Below are 12,721 nucleotides of genomic sequence, written 5' to 3'. Positions count from 1 at the left end.
CTGGAGAGAGTAACCGCATTCGGATATTTTTAAACGGCCAGTGGAGTTGGGAGAGAGTCTAAACCCAAAGTACAAATTTTCAGTTTAATTTTAACTTTGCACTTAGCTCACACCCATGGTTTGGCGGGGAGAATGGGCCTCACTTTTTTTTTTTCTTTTTTAAGCAGAATACACCCTGGATGTAAAAGGGATGTTCTCTTCACATGGAAGGGTTTGCAGCGGCAGCAGCAGCGAGCAGAGATGGGAGGAAGTGGGCTGTAATTGCAGCAGGATTTCAAAGTCAGTTTAAGGAAGGTTGGGGTGGGTTGGACGTTTTGAAACACGTTAGCCTGCCCTGGAGCTGTAAGAAAGCGTGGCCCTGTGTGGAAGCAGGTGGAACAGGGGGTGAATGGAATACCTTCCACAGGTCAGCTCTTGGGCTGGAGTTTTTGTTTTTTCCTGTTTGGTGCATTACAGACACTTCACAGGCTGCTTACTTGCCATCCCCGATGTGACTCATCACCCCACAGAGAGGCAGTGGGTTTCCCCCATGTGGTTTGGCCTCTCTGGTGTAAGCCTCAGCCCACCCCTCCCCTCTTTGATCTCTCCCCAAACTGTGCTGAAACCCCGCCAGGAAGGAAATGCAGAAACCATGGGGATCCCGGAGGCCCCACAGACCTGGAGCAGCCACCTGGCCTTCCAGACACCACAGGCTTTCCCTCCCGAGTGATGGGAAGCAGCCTCTTTCTCCTTGGGGAAGAGCGGGGTCTCAGGCCCCCGGGCCCCCCTCCAGATCCTCCCCCACTGACTGCAGTGTCATTGGAACGGGAGCTGGGTTAAGTTTTGTGCTTTGGTTACCGAGGAAATGTAACCAGGGTGGGGACCACTGGGAGTGGCCCCCACCCGGCTGGTGGAACAGTTAGAAGAGGGGCCAAAGGGGGTTTAGTTGCCATCAGGGTAGCTTGTAGGATCATTTGGGGGTCTGCAAGAGCCTGTGCCCTGCACTTGGGAATAGCAGGGAAACCCTCCTTATCTTGCGGCAACACTGACCATCGGGGTCCATTAAATACCCTCCTGTGCCCATTCCTGGGGCTTTAGGATCTGTGGTTCAGATGTGGCTGTAAAATGGGAGAATACCCCACGAACACCCCGTGGAGCGATTGTGAGGATTAAATGAGACAGTGCCTGTGAAGAGTGTGCCTGCTAAGGGCTCTGGAAAGAGCCCATGATTGTTGTTAATAAAAGCACTAGTAGTGGTGGCTTGCATGTTGTCCCCGAGAGGAATGGCCACCGGTCTGGGCATGGTGCTGGGAGCTGGGGCTGGAACCTTGGGTCCGTCTGTAGGATTCCCAGGCAGCATTGTGCCTCTCCGGGACAGAGGCCGACTTCCAGGACGAATTCCCTTGACTCCACAGCGCCGCCTCCCCCTGTTACTGAGGCCTCCTCCTTGGCTGATGGCCGTATGAGGAGAAGCCCTTGACACATCTAGAAAAACCACATGTCTGAAACCTTTGAGGGTGGACTGGAAACCCTTATATTTGTCTTTCTTTGGTGGAGCTTAAAGAATTCCCAGGGCCTTCCAAGGAAAGGAGTGACTGGAGGAGCCACTCCAGTGGCTGTGTGACCCCAGCAGTAACTGCAAACGAAGGGGAGGTGACTCTCCCTCCCCCAGGAAAGTTGATCTCCCTCCACTGCTCCCCTAAGGCCTGGCTTCCTGGCTCTACACTGATTTCCTGCCCTAGGGCAGAAGGCCTCATGGGATTTATTCCCAGGCACACTTGCAGTGACCTTGAGAAAGGTGGCTTGACCTGGACATCCCCTCCCCTGGGGACTGAGAGAGTGGGAAAGAACTTAACTTCCCCCATCCCAGATCCAAGGGAAAGGTGGGCCCTGGCGCTGGTGCTTGAGCCGAGAGCTTGCTAGCTCTGGGTGAGAGCTGCCTCGCCTGGCTTTGCCCCTCCTGGCAAATTGCTGCTGTCCTAGACTGAGCAGGCTCTCTCTCTCCACCAGGGGAGAAGAAGGCAGGGCAACTACAGGGTGCTGTGGCCCAGACATGCCCCGAGCTCTCCTGGTCTGACCACCGGCAAGGGTGGACTGAGGAGGGGCACAGCAGCCTGCTGTGGACTCTGCCCCCATGTTGGCCCAGTGATGCCCGAGTAGAGGACCACTGAGACAGACAGCCATCCTGGGCCCTGCAGGGAGCAGCCCTGGACAAGGACTGCTTAGAATAGGCCTGTCTGCTTATCTAGAGGAGGAAAGGCTGCTCCCTGCCTCTCCGCAGGGAGTGACAACGCAGGGCTGCTGTGGAGAAGGGCGGGCCTGTACCGAGTGACCCATGGGTGAGAAATCCGAACCTGTGGGTGGAAGCCCCAGGGAGGCATCATATCCAGGTGACGTCAGTACATGTTTCCTGGAGGCTGCAGGGAGGGGGCACGTGGAGATGCTGTGTCAAGCGCCAGGTGCAGCCAGGAGGGATCACCTGTAAGGTGCCTGCCAGCCCTGGAAGGCCAGGGAGCAGTCCCCTACCAGCTCAGGACAGGAGTGGATAACTCTGGGCATCTGTCTGGAGGGCCAGGCACCCTGGCATCCCTTGCTGACTCCCCTGGGTCATTTCAGGCCTGAGACCTGAGGACTCTTCCTCAGCCTGTCTCCCTACCATCTGCGCTGGAACCTGCAGCCAGGTCTGCCTTTTAACAACACAATGAGACGGTAGCTGTTTATCAGTTCTTTCTATCTCATTTGAAATGAGGATTTAGGGCCCAAATTTTCAGTAAGAAGAGAAGAGAGGGGAATCTAAGAACTCTAATAGGGCGAAACCACCTCCAGGGAGTTGGGGGGGGGCAGGCAGGACCACAGAGGTGCCTCCAAAGACTAACTTTTGGCCCTTGCCAATCTCAGCACTTCTATATGGGTCCATCCTGGGTTTGTAGATATCCATTCTCTCCTTCCACATCTACTCCCAGGACCCTGAAGAGCAAAGTCTAGAGCCATGATATTCCATATGGTAATTTACATGTGTCTCTTTACACTTACATTGATTAAAACTAAATAAAATTTGGGACTTCCCTGGCGGTCCAGTGGTTAAGACTCTGCGCTTCCACTGGTTTGACCCCTGGTTGGGGAACTAAGATCCCACATGCTGTGCGGTGTGGCCAAAAAAAAAAAAAAAAACTAAATAAAATTTAAAACTTAGTTCCTCAGTCTCACCTCAGCGGCCACATGTGGCTAGTGGCTCTTCTCTTAGATGGGTTTCCATCGTCACAGGAAGTTCTTTTGGTTCTGGTGGACAGCGCTGGTCTAGAGGAGGGAGAGTTGGAGGGGTCCCTGGTCTGTGACCCTTACAGTGGGGCCAAGTGGTGAATGCTAGGCCGGATGGGCAGGCTCTGACTGGTGGCAGGGGCAGGTACGAATGCAAGCAGACGGGCACGTCCTGGGACCCGTCCACAGACACATGGAGGTGAAAGGCCCGTGGGGGCTGAGGAGGCGAAGTCGTAGGTGGCTGGCCTCAGTAAGACGGTCAGGCTGGGGCCGTGGTGGGCGCTGGGAGAGGGGCTCTGATGGAATGGCAAGGCCCAGAGGTTGCCAACAGTGTTAACGGCTGGTGCAGTGGAGAGCTGGGAGCTGAGGTGTGGCGGTAGGGTTGGAACGAGACACCGCCCCCAACCTTGGCGACATCAGCAGGGCTTATTGGGTTTGTCTTCTCCGGTCCAGCCGAGGCTCCTGTCCAGAGGGGCCCCCTGGTTCTGCAGCTCCGTTCACCGCAGCGCCCCCCGCGATCCCCCCAGCATTGGTAAAGGCAGAGAGGTCAGGGTGGGCGCTGGTGCTGCGATGCTTCCTGGCCTGCCTCCTGTCCTCCCCCTACCCCGGCCTCAGCCCCGATTCCTCGCCCAGTTGGTTCACGCCCTCCTTCCCTTTCCAGGTGAAAGAGCTTGTCCTGGACAACTGTCGGTCAAATGAAGGCAAAATCGAAGGCCTCACAGATGAATTTGAAGAACTGGAGTTCTTGAGTACAATCAACGTAGGCCTCACCTCAGTCGCAAACTTACCAAAGTTAAACAAACTTAAGAAGGTAAATAGAGCGGAGGAGCGTGTGTGCTTGGGAGGCCGGGCTGGGGAGGAGGAAGGGGTCATTTTTCCACATTGAGGGAGCGTAACTGACGGGGAGGCCAGGTGCGAGCCCCAGCACGCCTGCCAGTTCCCGAGCCAACTCCCTTCCTGGCCTGTCGAAGGGGAGCCGGCCGCCTGAGCCCTGAGTCTTCATTTTAAAAGCCGTTTCTGCTTTTTCTCTCCCTGCCTGTTTAGCTTGAACTAAGCGATAACAGAATCTCAGGGGGCCTGGAAGTATTGGCAGAAAAGTGTCCGAACCTCACGCATCTAAATTTAAGTGGCAACAAAATTAAAGACCTCAGCACAATAGAGCCACTGGTGAGTCACTGGGGTCCTCCCCTCTCCACTGGGGTGGGAGGGATTACTACTTTTGCATTGGTATAACATGCTTTTTTGGTTTTACTCTAATTGTGTGCCATGAGATAGAGTCGGGGCTCCTACTTCTGCTTCGTCTGTAGAGAAACTGAGGCCTAGAGAAGTTAAAGAGCTTGACCAGGGTCGCACAGTTAGAATGGGCATCAGGGTGAAGGATGCTGTAGGACCCAGGTCTCAATTTCTGGTCTAGTGCTTTTCCTCTTACAGTTTCTGCTCAGCTTTGGAAACCTGAGCTGTCATTTCTTTAGGCTTAGAGCATGGCTTGTGCCCTTCACTGGGGAGAGAGGAGCCATCCAGGAATTAAGCTGACCCTGGAGGTGGTCACCTGCTTTCTCCTTGGGTCACTGGCCAGAGGCTAGCACCTCTGAACCGTGGGAGGTGGGTCGGTCCTGACACAGGCCCCCTGGGATGACAGAGAGCTGTGTGGCACGGGAACCCCATGCAGGCCTTCCTCTGTGGGGCGTAGAGAAGAGGGACCCTGGTCACCAGTCCTGGGTGTGATGGTGACCAGGGACTCAGAGATCTGGGCCGCATTTCCTCCTCTGCTGGTCCACATAGAGCTGAGCACACCCCAAACTTCACGATTCACTAGCCAGAAAGGGGCAGGTCATGGTTAGAATAACAGTTTCTACATTACCCAGATCTGAATGACTGTATTCCCTTGACTTCAGGGAAGTCAACTGTAAGATGTATCACTGATTAATGATAGCTTTTTTGAAATGTAGAAATAACTACTGCATTAACACTTATTGTAAATATATACTTAAGAATTACTTCATAAGCCATGCACCTTAGAATCAGGGAAAGGCCATGAGGATATTTGGCCAAGTTTGCCACATTCCCCTTTTCTGGGTATATAGAGTGGCAGTTGGGGCATCTCTCAGTTTGTGTTCTTGTCCAAAAAGCATTCCTTGCCCTTCGTGGATGCTTGAAGGGCAGGTTGATGGGCCAGCGTGGCAGAACGGGAAGCTGGCATTTCTCCTCCCAACTCAGACTTTACCTGCTCATCTGTGGCATGGGGTCAACTACTAGACTATGCTTCCCATAGAACTTTCTTTCAGGTCTTCCACCAATTTCCTTGGGGAAAGCAAAACTATTTTGATCTACCTGGAAGCCTTGATTTCATAATTTCATTATAAAAGGAAAAGATCTTTGAAGTTCTGTATATGTGTGTTTTGGTTGTGATATGCGTACCATTATAGATCAGACACACACACACACACACACACACCCTATTCCCTTGCCCAGACCACACATGGTTTTGTAGCTTCTTCCCTGATTATCAGTGTGATTAATGTGTTTTACTCACTTCTGAGGCTGGGGAAACTGCCTTTGGTTGAGGGATGCTGGCCTCACCCACCCGGTCCGCAGCTCGGACTCCTTCCCTGCCCTTGACCCTCTGCTGAGAATGACCGGGTCTCAGTCACGAAATCTCAAGAGAGCAGCCTCGTTCCTGACATTGACCCTGAGGGACAGTAGCTTTAATCACCAGTTACGCCTGGCCCCACTGGAACAGGGACTTGGCCCGGGGCGGGGTACCTGCGCCTTGGAGACGTGTGAGGTAGGAAGTCAGGAGGCAGCTGTTTCTTGCTAGATGTATGACCCTTTTGCTTCCTGGGCCTCAGATTCCAGCCACCAAGTGGGTATAATATGGGCCTAGAACCCATCGATATATAAAGCTTTGATAAAGCAAATTGTGGACAAAATCTGGATGCTTCATTGGTTTTTCTCTTGTCCTTTTTGACAGGCAAAGAGTAAGAGCACAGGTCTGAAGTTGGGCTGCCTGATCAAATCCCAATTCTCTGCCCTCTACTTCCTTGTCTGTGAAATGAACTAATAATTATTTCCGCCCTATCGGGGTCATGAGGATAAATTGAGTTAATCCATAAAGTGCTATATTAATTGCCATTATTATTATTATTCATAGAAGGAGGTAGTTTGTTAGTTCCTGAGGCCTTTTCAGTTCCTCTCTGGCTCCTTAGTCACAGGGGCAGGCAGCAAAGCTCTTGGCTCACACACCAAGAGAGCCCCGGGTTAATTTCAGGTGCGTCACTGTTACGGCAAGAGCTGTAATTGCAGAATAAAAGTGTTGGCATCGGATGAGGCTTCGAAGATCCTCAAGTCCAACTTCCCATCTTCCACGTGAATGAACACGAGGCCCCCCAGCCAGGGCTGACGCGGCCGAACAGAGCCAAACCAGAGTGCGCTCCTCACCTGTGAGCCTGGAGCTCTGCACGCCGTCTCACGTCACCCCCATCTGTCTCCCCACCCCGCCTCCCATGCCACTCACTGTCAACTTTGTTGTTTGCTTGCAGAAAAAGTTAGAAAACCTCAAGAGCTTAGACCTTTTCAATTGCGAGGTGACCAACCTGAACGACTACCGAGAAAACGTGTTCAAGCTCCTTCCTCAGCTCACGTATCTCGATGGCTACGATCGGGACGACAAGGAGGCCCCCGACTCGGACGCCGAGGGCTACGTGGAGGGCCTGGAGGATGACGAGGAGGATGAGGATGGTGGGTGGCGCCAGGGAGAGGCCAGGCCAGGCTTTATGGGGGGCGGGCTGGGTGTCAGGGGGCCCCCACCAGCCCGAGGGCTACCAACCTCTTTCTAGAGCTGTGGAGGGGAGTGGGCTGTCTGCTCTATTTACTGTTGTCCCTGGTCTGTCTCATTGATTGATGCCCCTAAAATAACAGGGCCTGAGCCCCAGAGAAACATCCTGAGGTTCTCCAACTGCATAATAACTTCTTAAAAACCATCTGAGTCTTCCTTCAATTTTTTAACCTTTTCCAAAGTCCCCCTGAAAATGAGATCCTACAGTGTCTCTCTATAGTGTGGTGCTGGACTCAGATACTCTTCCAGGGAGGGGATGAGCGGATGGAGGAAGGTGGGGTGTGGCCTGAGGGTCCCCTATCTCCATCTAGGGTCTGGTATTGGGGATGAGGTCACGGCTGGAGAGGTCGTGGGGCCCCCAGGTGACTGCCGCCCACAGGACCACATGGTAGGACCTGGGGGGGTGAGGACTCAGGAGCCCCAGGGGCCCAGGAAGCAGAGGAGGCTGCAGGCAGCACGTTGGGCTCCCTGGTGGTGCGGTGAGCAGTCAGGGACCACAGGAAGGAAAGAAGGAAAAGGAAGGAGAGCCTCGTATTTCCTTCCCACGCTGCCAGCTCAGTGCGGCTTCCCTGCAGGTCTTTGTGGCCAGAGTAAAGTTGAGGGTTGAGACCTTGCCTGAATAATTCAGACGTTAATAGTGCTTTTCCCTTGTTAGGTGGGAGTATTTTACAAGGGATTCAGACACCCTGTTTGCCTTAGTTTGTTCCATCTTCTGATGGGACAGAAAGGTCCCAGGACTGGAGCCCTGAGACCAGGCTTCTAGGCCCAGATCTGCAGCTAACTCCAGGTGTGACCTTGAACAACTCACTTCTCCCCCTCTGGGACTCAGTTTCCTCACCTTTAGAGCAGCGAGTTTGGCTAGATGCTCTTTGTGAATGAATTGACTTCTCAGCTGTCCCAGGCCCTGTAACTTGGTTCTCTAATCTGGCATTTTCTCTCCCATCTCAGCCTCCACGAGAGGTCTTTTGTTTTCATACTTGGGAGGAGGGCTTACCTTTGGGATCATTTTAAGATGCTTATCTTTTGGGTTACTTTAGGATGCGTTCAGTCACATTAGAGCATCCAGGCTGTGGGCCTGGATGGGCGTGGGAGAGTCGTGGGCCCCACACAGGACCGCACCTCTGGTGCCAGGCCCTGGGCCTGTGCTGTGGGAGGGAAGGGCCAGCTCACCACCAGTTTGTTCTTTTCCCCATTCCCACTGCACAGAGGAAGAGTACGATGAAGATGCTCAGGTAGTGGAAGATGAGGAGGACGAGGAGGAGGAGGAGGAAGGTGAAGAGGAGGATGTGAGTGGAGAGGAAGAGGTAAGAGGTTGGGCTGGGCAGGGAACTGTCTCTCGGAGCCCCCCTTACTTGCTCTGCTGCCTCTGAGTCAGTCCCGCTAACTGCCTCAGTGATCCGCCTCGGCAGCCGGGAGCCCTGATTGGGAATTGAATCCACTTCAGGGCCTGTTACTGGGTTGGTTTGGGAGAGGCAAGCCTTGCAGCTGGCCCTGGAAAAGAAAGAGGGAGGGGATTCATCTGCTGGGGCAAGCCTGGCACTTGTTTCCACATGAAAATTAGTTCTTGTAGAATCCACATCCCCTTTTTCTACCTTTTTGCATTAGTATGTTAATTCAGATATTCAGTGAGCACTTACAGTGTGCTAGGGAAAATCAAAGACTGCCTTGAACTGGTGGGTAATAGGATAAGACACGTCTGGATTCCACATCAGAGGGTGACAGGGGTCCCCTGTACACAGCGGATAGTGCCATTATCCAACACACTGGCTGGCATCATTTTTTAACAAGGTCTGGGATGTGTCTGTGACGGGGTGGATCCCAGCTTCTACCACTTGCTAGCTGTGTGTCCCTGGACAAGTTCCTTGACCTTTTGAGCCTGTTTCTTCATCTGTACAATAGGTGTCATTTTACAGCTGGGTTGTAAATAGGGATCAACTCACTGGCTTAAGAGGATAAAATAATTTGTAAGTAAAATGTTTAAGGACAGGGAGTGTTTGACCACTTACTATTTTAGGCTTTCACACCCTTCTCCAAGGTCCTGGCTCTGTGTGCTGGGTTTTGTGTTTGGATGTTCTGAGTCTTTCTATAGCAGAGTCATTTTCCCTAGCTTTTCAGATTTCTAAATCAACTCTTGCTGATTGCAAAACTTAGACCAAGAGAGGTTTAAAATGATGACAGCATGGACAAGGTGCCTGCCTTCTCCCCCAAGTTTCCTGTCTGTCTCCATCAAGGTCACAGATACCTGTCTGCCACACAGACCTGCTCAGGCGGGATCTCCCAGCCAGCCCCCCACAAGCTGGGGAGAGGCAGGTCGGGGTTAGTGAGAAGGCTGGTGAGATAGTCTTGGTTCCCGTCAAGTTGTGCTGCTGGGTGTCTCTTCTCCCCAGGTGTAGGCTGCTAGGCTCACCTCTGAAGAATATTGTGTATTTTAAAAATAGAGACCTAGCAAAATAGGCCCCCCTAGGACAGGGCAATAAGTCATGTTGGCTAATGGATTTTTCATCTTGCTCTTCCTGTCAGGAGCCGCCAACATGTAGAGGTTGTTTTCGGTTTGGGGTTGTTTTGTTGTTGTTGTTTTTGGTAATCTCATTGACTATCTGCAAATTTCCAGCTTCCAGTAAAGGAGAGCGCGCGCGCGCGCGCACAGACACACACACACACACACACACACACACACACACACACACACACACACACACACACACACACACTCTCTCTCTCTCTCTCTCTCTCTCTCTCTCTCTCTCTCTCTCTCTCTCTCTCTCTCTCTCTCTCTCTCTCTCTCTCTCTCTCTCTTAGCAAACAGACTGATTAAGGAACTATTTGGTGACATTATAAAAGGATATTTCCCTTGACAAAAAGAAGTCTATTGCCGAGTTCTTATTAAACAATGGGCTGCCTGGTGCTTTAGGAACAGTGTTCATGCAGAGATTCAACTAGCCTGGATCTACAGGAGCAGCATGAAGCGTGGTCCTGTGTTGAGGGTGAATTCACACCCCTTGCTGAATCTCACGGAGCTGGGAGTGATGTCCTGGGCAGGGGGTGAGAATTGTATTTTTCCTCCCTCCAAGTGACCCAAGTTTGCAAGACGGTGAAGGGGCTGCACTCACCCACAGACGGGGGTCTGGACTGGGGTCTTCTCTTGAAGCCAAAACTAGAGTGAGGACAGATGAAAGCTCGGCCTACTTCACACGATGGAGAGTCGGCTGGGAAACTTGTTCCCCTAGGAGGGCACACTGCGGAGCTGCCTGAGTTATAGGGACTTCAGGTCAGGAATTCTTAACGGGGGGGTAGAATTCACCCCCCTCTGCCGACATTGTTTGCAGATATTGTGTGTAATGTGGGTATTTTCTAGGGAAGGGGTTCAAAACTTTCTACAGATTCTTAAAGGGGGTCCTTGATACAAAACAACCTCTGCTTTAGGTTCACCGGAGCGAAGCAGGTCCGTGGGAGCTCTGAGGGGCTGGGGGCGGCCCCCACCTTTCTGTGCTCGGTGTCAGGGCAAGTGGCATCCTCCACGTGTCCCACGGTCGGGGCGTTCCTAATGTCCGGTGTCCATCTTCTCTCCTAGGAGGATGAGGAGGGTTATAACGACGGGGAAGTAGACGATGAGGAAGATGAAGAGGAGCTTGGTGGTACGGCAGCGTTTTTACTCCGCGGGTAGCAGGCTGGCCCCCTCAGTTGACAGTAGATGGCCTGGGTCCTGAGGACCTGGCCTCGGTTTGCCAGGGTTGGTAAAGCGTCCTAGACGTACGGTCCCCTGCTTTCCCAGCGGGGGGGGTTGAATAGGAGGCGAGATCCATGTTTAATCTGAATGCCTTTTCCTTACTCTTCCAGAAGAAGAAAGGGGTCAGAAGCGAAAACGAGAACCTGAAGATGAGGGAGAAGACGATGACTAAGTGGAATAACCTATTTTGAAAAATTCCTATTGTGATTTGACTGTTTTTACCCGTACCCCCCCCAAATCCCGCTCCCCGAAACTTATTTTTTTCTGATTGTAACGTTGCTGTGGGAACGAGAGGGGAAAAGTGTACTGGGGGTTGTGGGGGGAGGGAGGGGGGAGGGGGTGGAATAAAATACTATTTTTACTGCCACTCTTTATTTTTTTCCCCTACTTTTTCTTTGTGTCTGTTTTGTCCCTGATAAATTTGCGATAGCTGAGTACACACAAGTGAACGTTTGTTCCTTACCCTCAAAGAGGACGGTTTGGAGATCTCTGACGTTTCCTGGTATTTCCCGAGTCTCTCTCTTGAGTTGGTTGGAAGGCCATGGCTGGCCTCAGTTTGGTTTCTCAGAGCCCAGGAGGGGCTGAGCACCAGCCGCATCTTACCTCTTGTTCTGGTTCCTGTGATTTCCGCATTTCTTGGACCTGCTAGAGGCAGCCAGCGCCCTGGTTTGTAAATAGCAACCTAAAGGCGTATTTTGGCACTGGTCGGGGGATCTTCCTCGTCCCCCGTCCCCTTTCCCTCTTCACAGATGGTGGTGGGCTTCGCTGTCCGAAGAAGACTCTGATGTCACTCTTGTGATGAGCCAGAGAGCTGAGAACAGCAGGCTTCTGAGTTGTTTGTTAGGAGTAAAATGGATCTGGTAATTCTAATTAAAAGAGAAGAAGCAAACCCTCAAACTTCAACCTCTTTCAAAGATTAAAAACAAAACTGTCCTATCTTGTTCTGTAAAATATTAGAACACTTTGTTTTACAAAATGACAAGAGAATTCTTCTACGTGTCCTTCTGTGCTTAGACCATTTTTACAAACCTAAGCACAGGAGACGCTGCTGCATGTCGGCTGGGTTTTTTTTTCATACACCCGAGCACGGAAAAACTAACGCAAAATTGTATTTTCTTACCTAGTGGAAATCTGAAATGACTGCAAATTCCTAGCGAATGTACAGGTTTGCTTTCCTGTCCCTCTTCTGGATTGCTTTTGAAGTGACGTGTGATTCCTTAGCCCGTGTTTCATCTGTATAAAAGAACATCTGCACCGGTTTTCCTCCCCCTCAGAAGAGCCAAACTTTGAGTTTTATGTCTGTTTGTCATTGATAAATTTCAATAAATCTTTTTATACAATTTTTTTGGGGGTGGCTTCTTTGAGTCCAACAGGTCATTGATCTAGGATGAATTCCAGATAACCTGCTAACTGATGGGGGTGCAGGGGGGAGCTTCACATTGGTTACCTGATAAAATCATTTTTCTTACAGGATATATAACCTGATATACTAAGTTTGGATACTTTGGGTCTCAACTTGAGACTCGGTGGTGTGCTATCTTCATTAAAAACTTCATTTGGGCAGGGAAGTGGGGGTGGGTATGTACAGAGAGAAAGATATAAAAAGTTACTAAAAAACACTCACCAGAAAGGCCAGCCTTGAGACCTTACTTTGACTATCTTTCATCGTTTTGTTGTTCAGACTGTAAAAAGAATACAGGAAAACCTGAGGAATATACAAAACAAATTTGTTCCTTTTTCACTTAATGTTAATTATAATTTCTCTACCTCTAAAGAGTCTTTAAAAGCATGTATCTGAAATGGCTATGTAGTAGTCCATTAACTATTCTGATTTGCTTAATTCTAACCAAACGGTTAAGATGTTTGGGTTATTTCTAACTTACCACTAGACATTCTGTTATACTTTGCAGAGTCATTACGCC

At 51.1% G+C, this 12,721-nt stretch overlaps 1 protein-coding gene across 3 annotated transcripts in view; it reads left to right on the top strand.

The window, feature by feature from the left end:
- The window catches only part of ANP32A (acidic nuclear phosphoprotein 32 family member A), a 41,165-nt gene extending 29,024 nt beyond the window's left edge, over positions 1 to 12,141 (top strand). For 2 of the 3 annotated variants that reach the window (XM_082383377.1, XM_082383378.1), the window contains exons 2-7: positions 3,899 to 4,048; positions 4,282 to 4,404; positions 6,777 to 6,975; positions 8,279 to 8,376; positions 10,644 to 10,707; positions 10,910 to 12,141. In XM_082383377.1, coding sequence (XP_082239503.1) covers positions 3,899 to 4,048; positions 4,282 to 4,404; positions 6,777 to 6,975; positions 8,279 to 8,376; positions 10,644 to 10,707; positions 10,910 to 10,971 — 696 coding nt within the window. In that variant the 3' untranslated portion in view covers positions 10,972 to 12,141. Of the gene's footprint in view, positions 1 to 3,898; positions 4,049 to 4,281; positions 4,405 to 6,776; positions 6,976 to 8,278; positions 8,377 to 10,143; positions 10,341 to 10,643; positions 10,708 to 10,909 lie in introns of those variants that run through there. The other variant, XR_014242124.1, reaches the window with a different exon arrangement.
- Positions 12,142 to 12,721: the final 580 nt, after the last annotated feature.

This window comes from Balaenoptera borealis, assembly GCF_965194805.1.
Source record: "Balaenoptera borealis genome assembly, chromosome: 3".
In the NCBI taxonomy this organism is placed as follows: domain Eukaryota; kingdom Metazoa; phylum Chordata; class Mammalia; order Artiodactyla; family Balaenopteridae; genus Balaenoptera; species Balaenoptera borealis.
The sequence above is the reverse complement of the archived record's forward strand: the minus strand, read 5'-3'. Positions and strand labels throughout refer to the sequence as shown.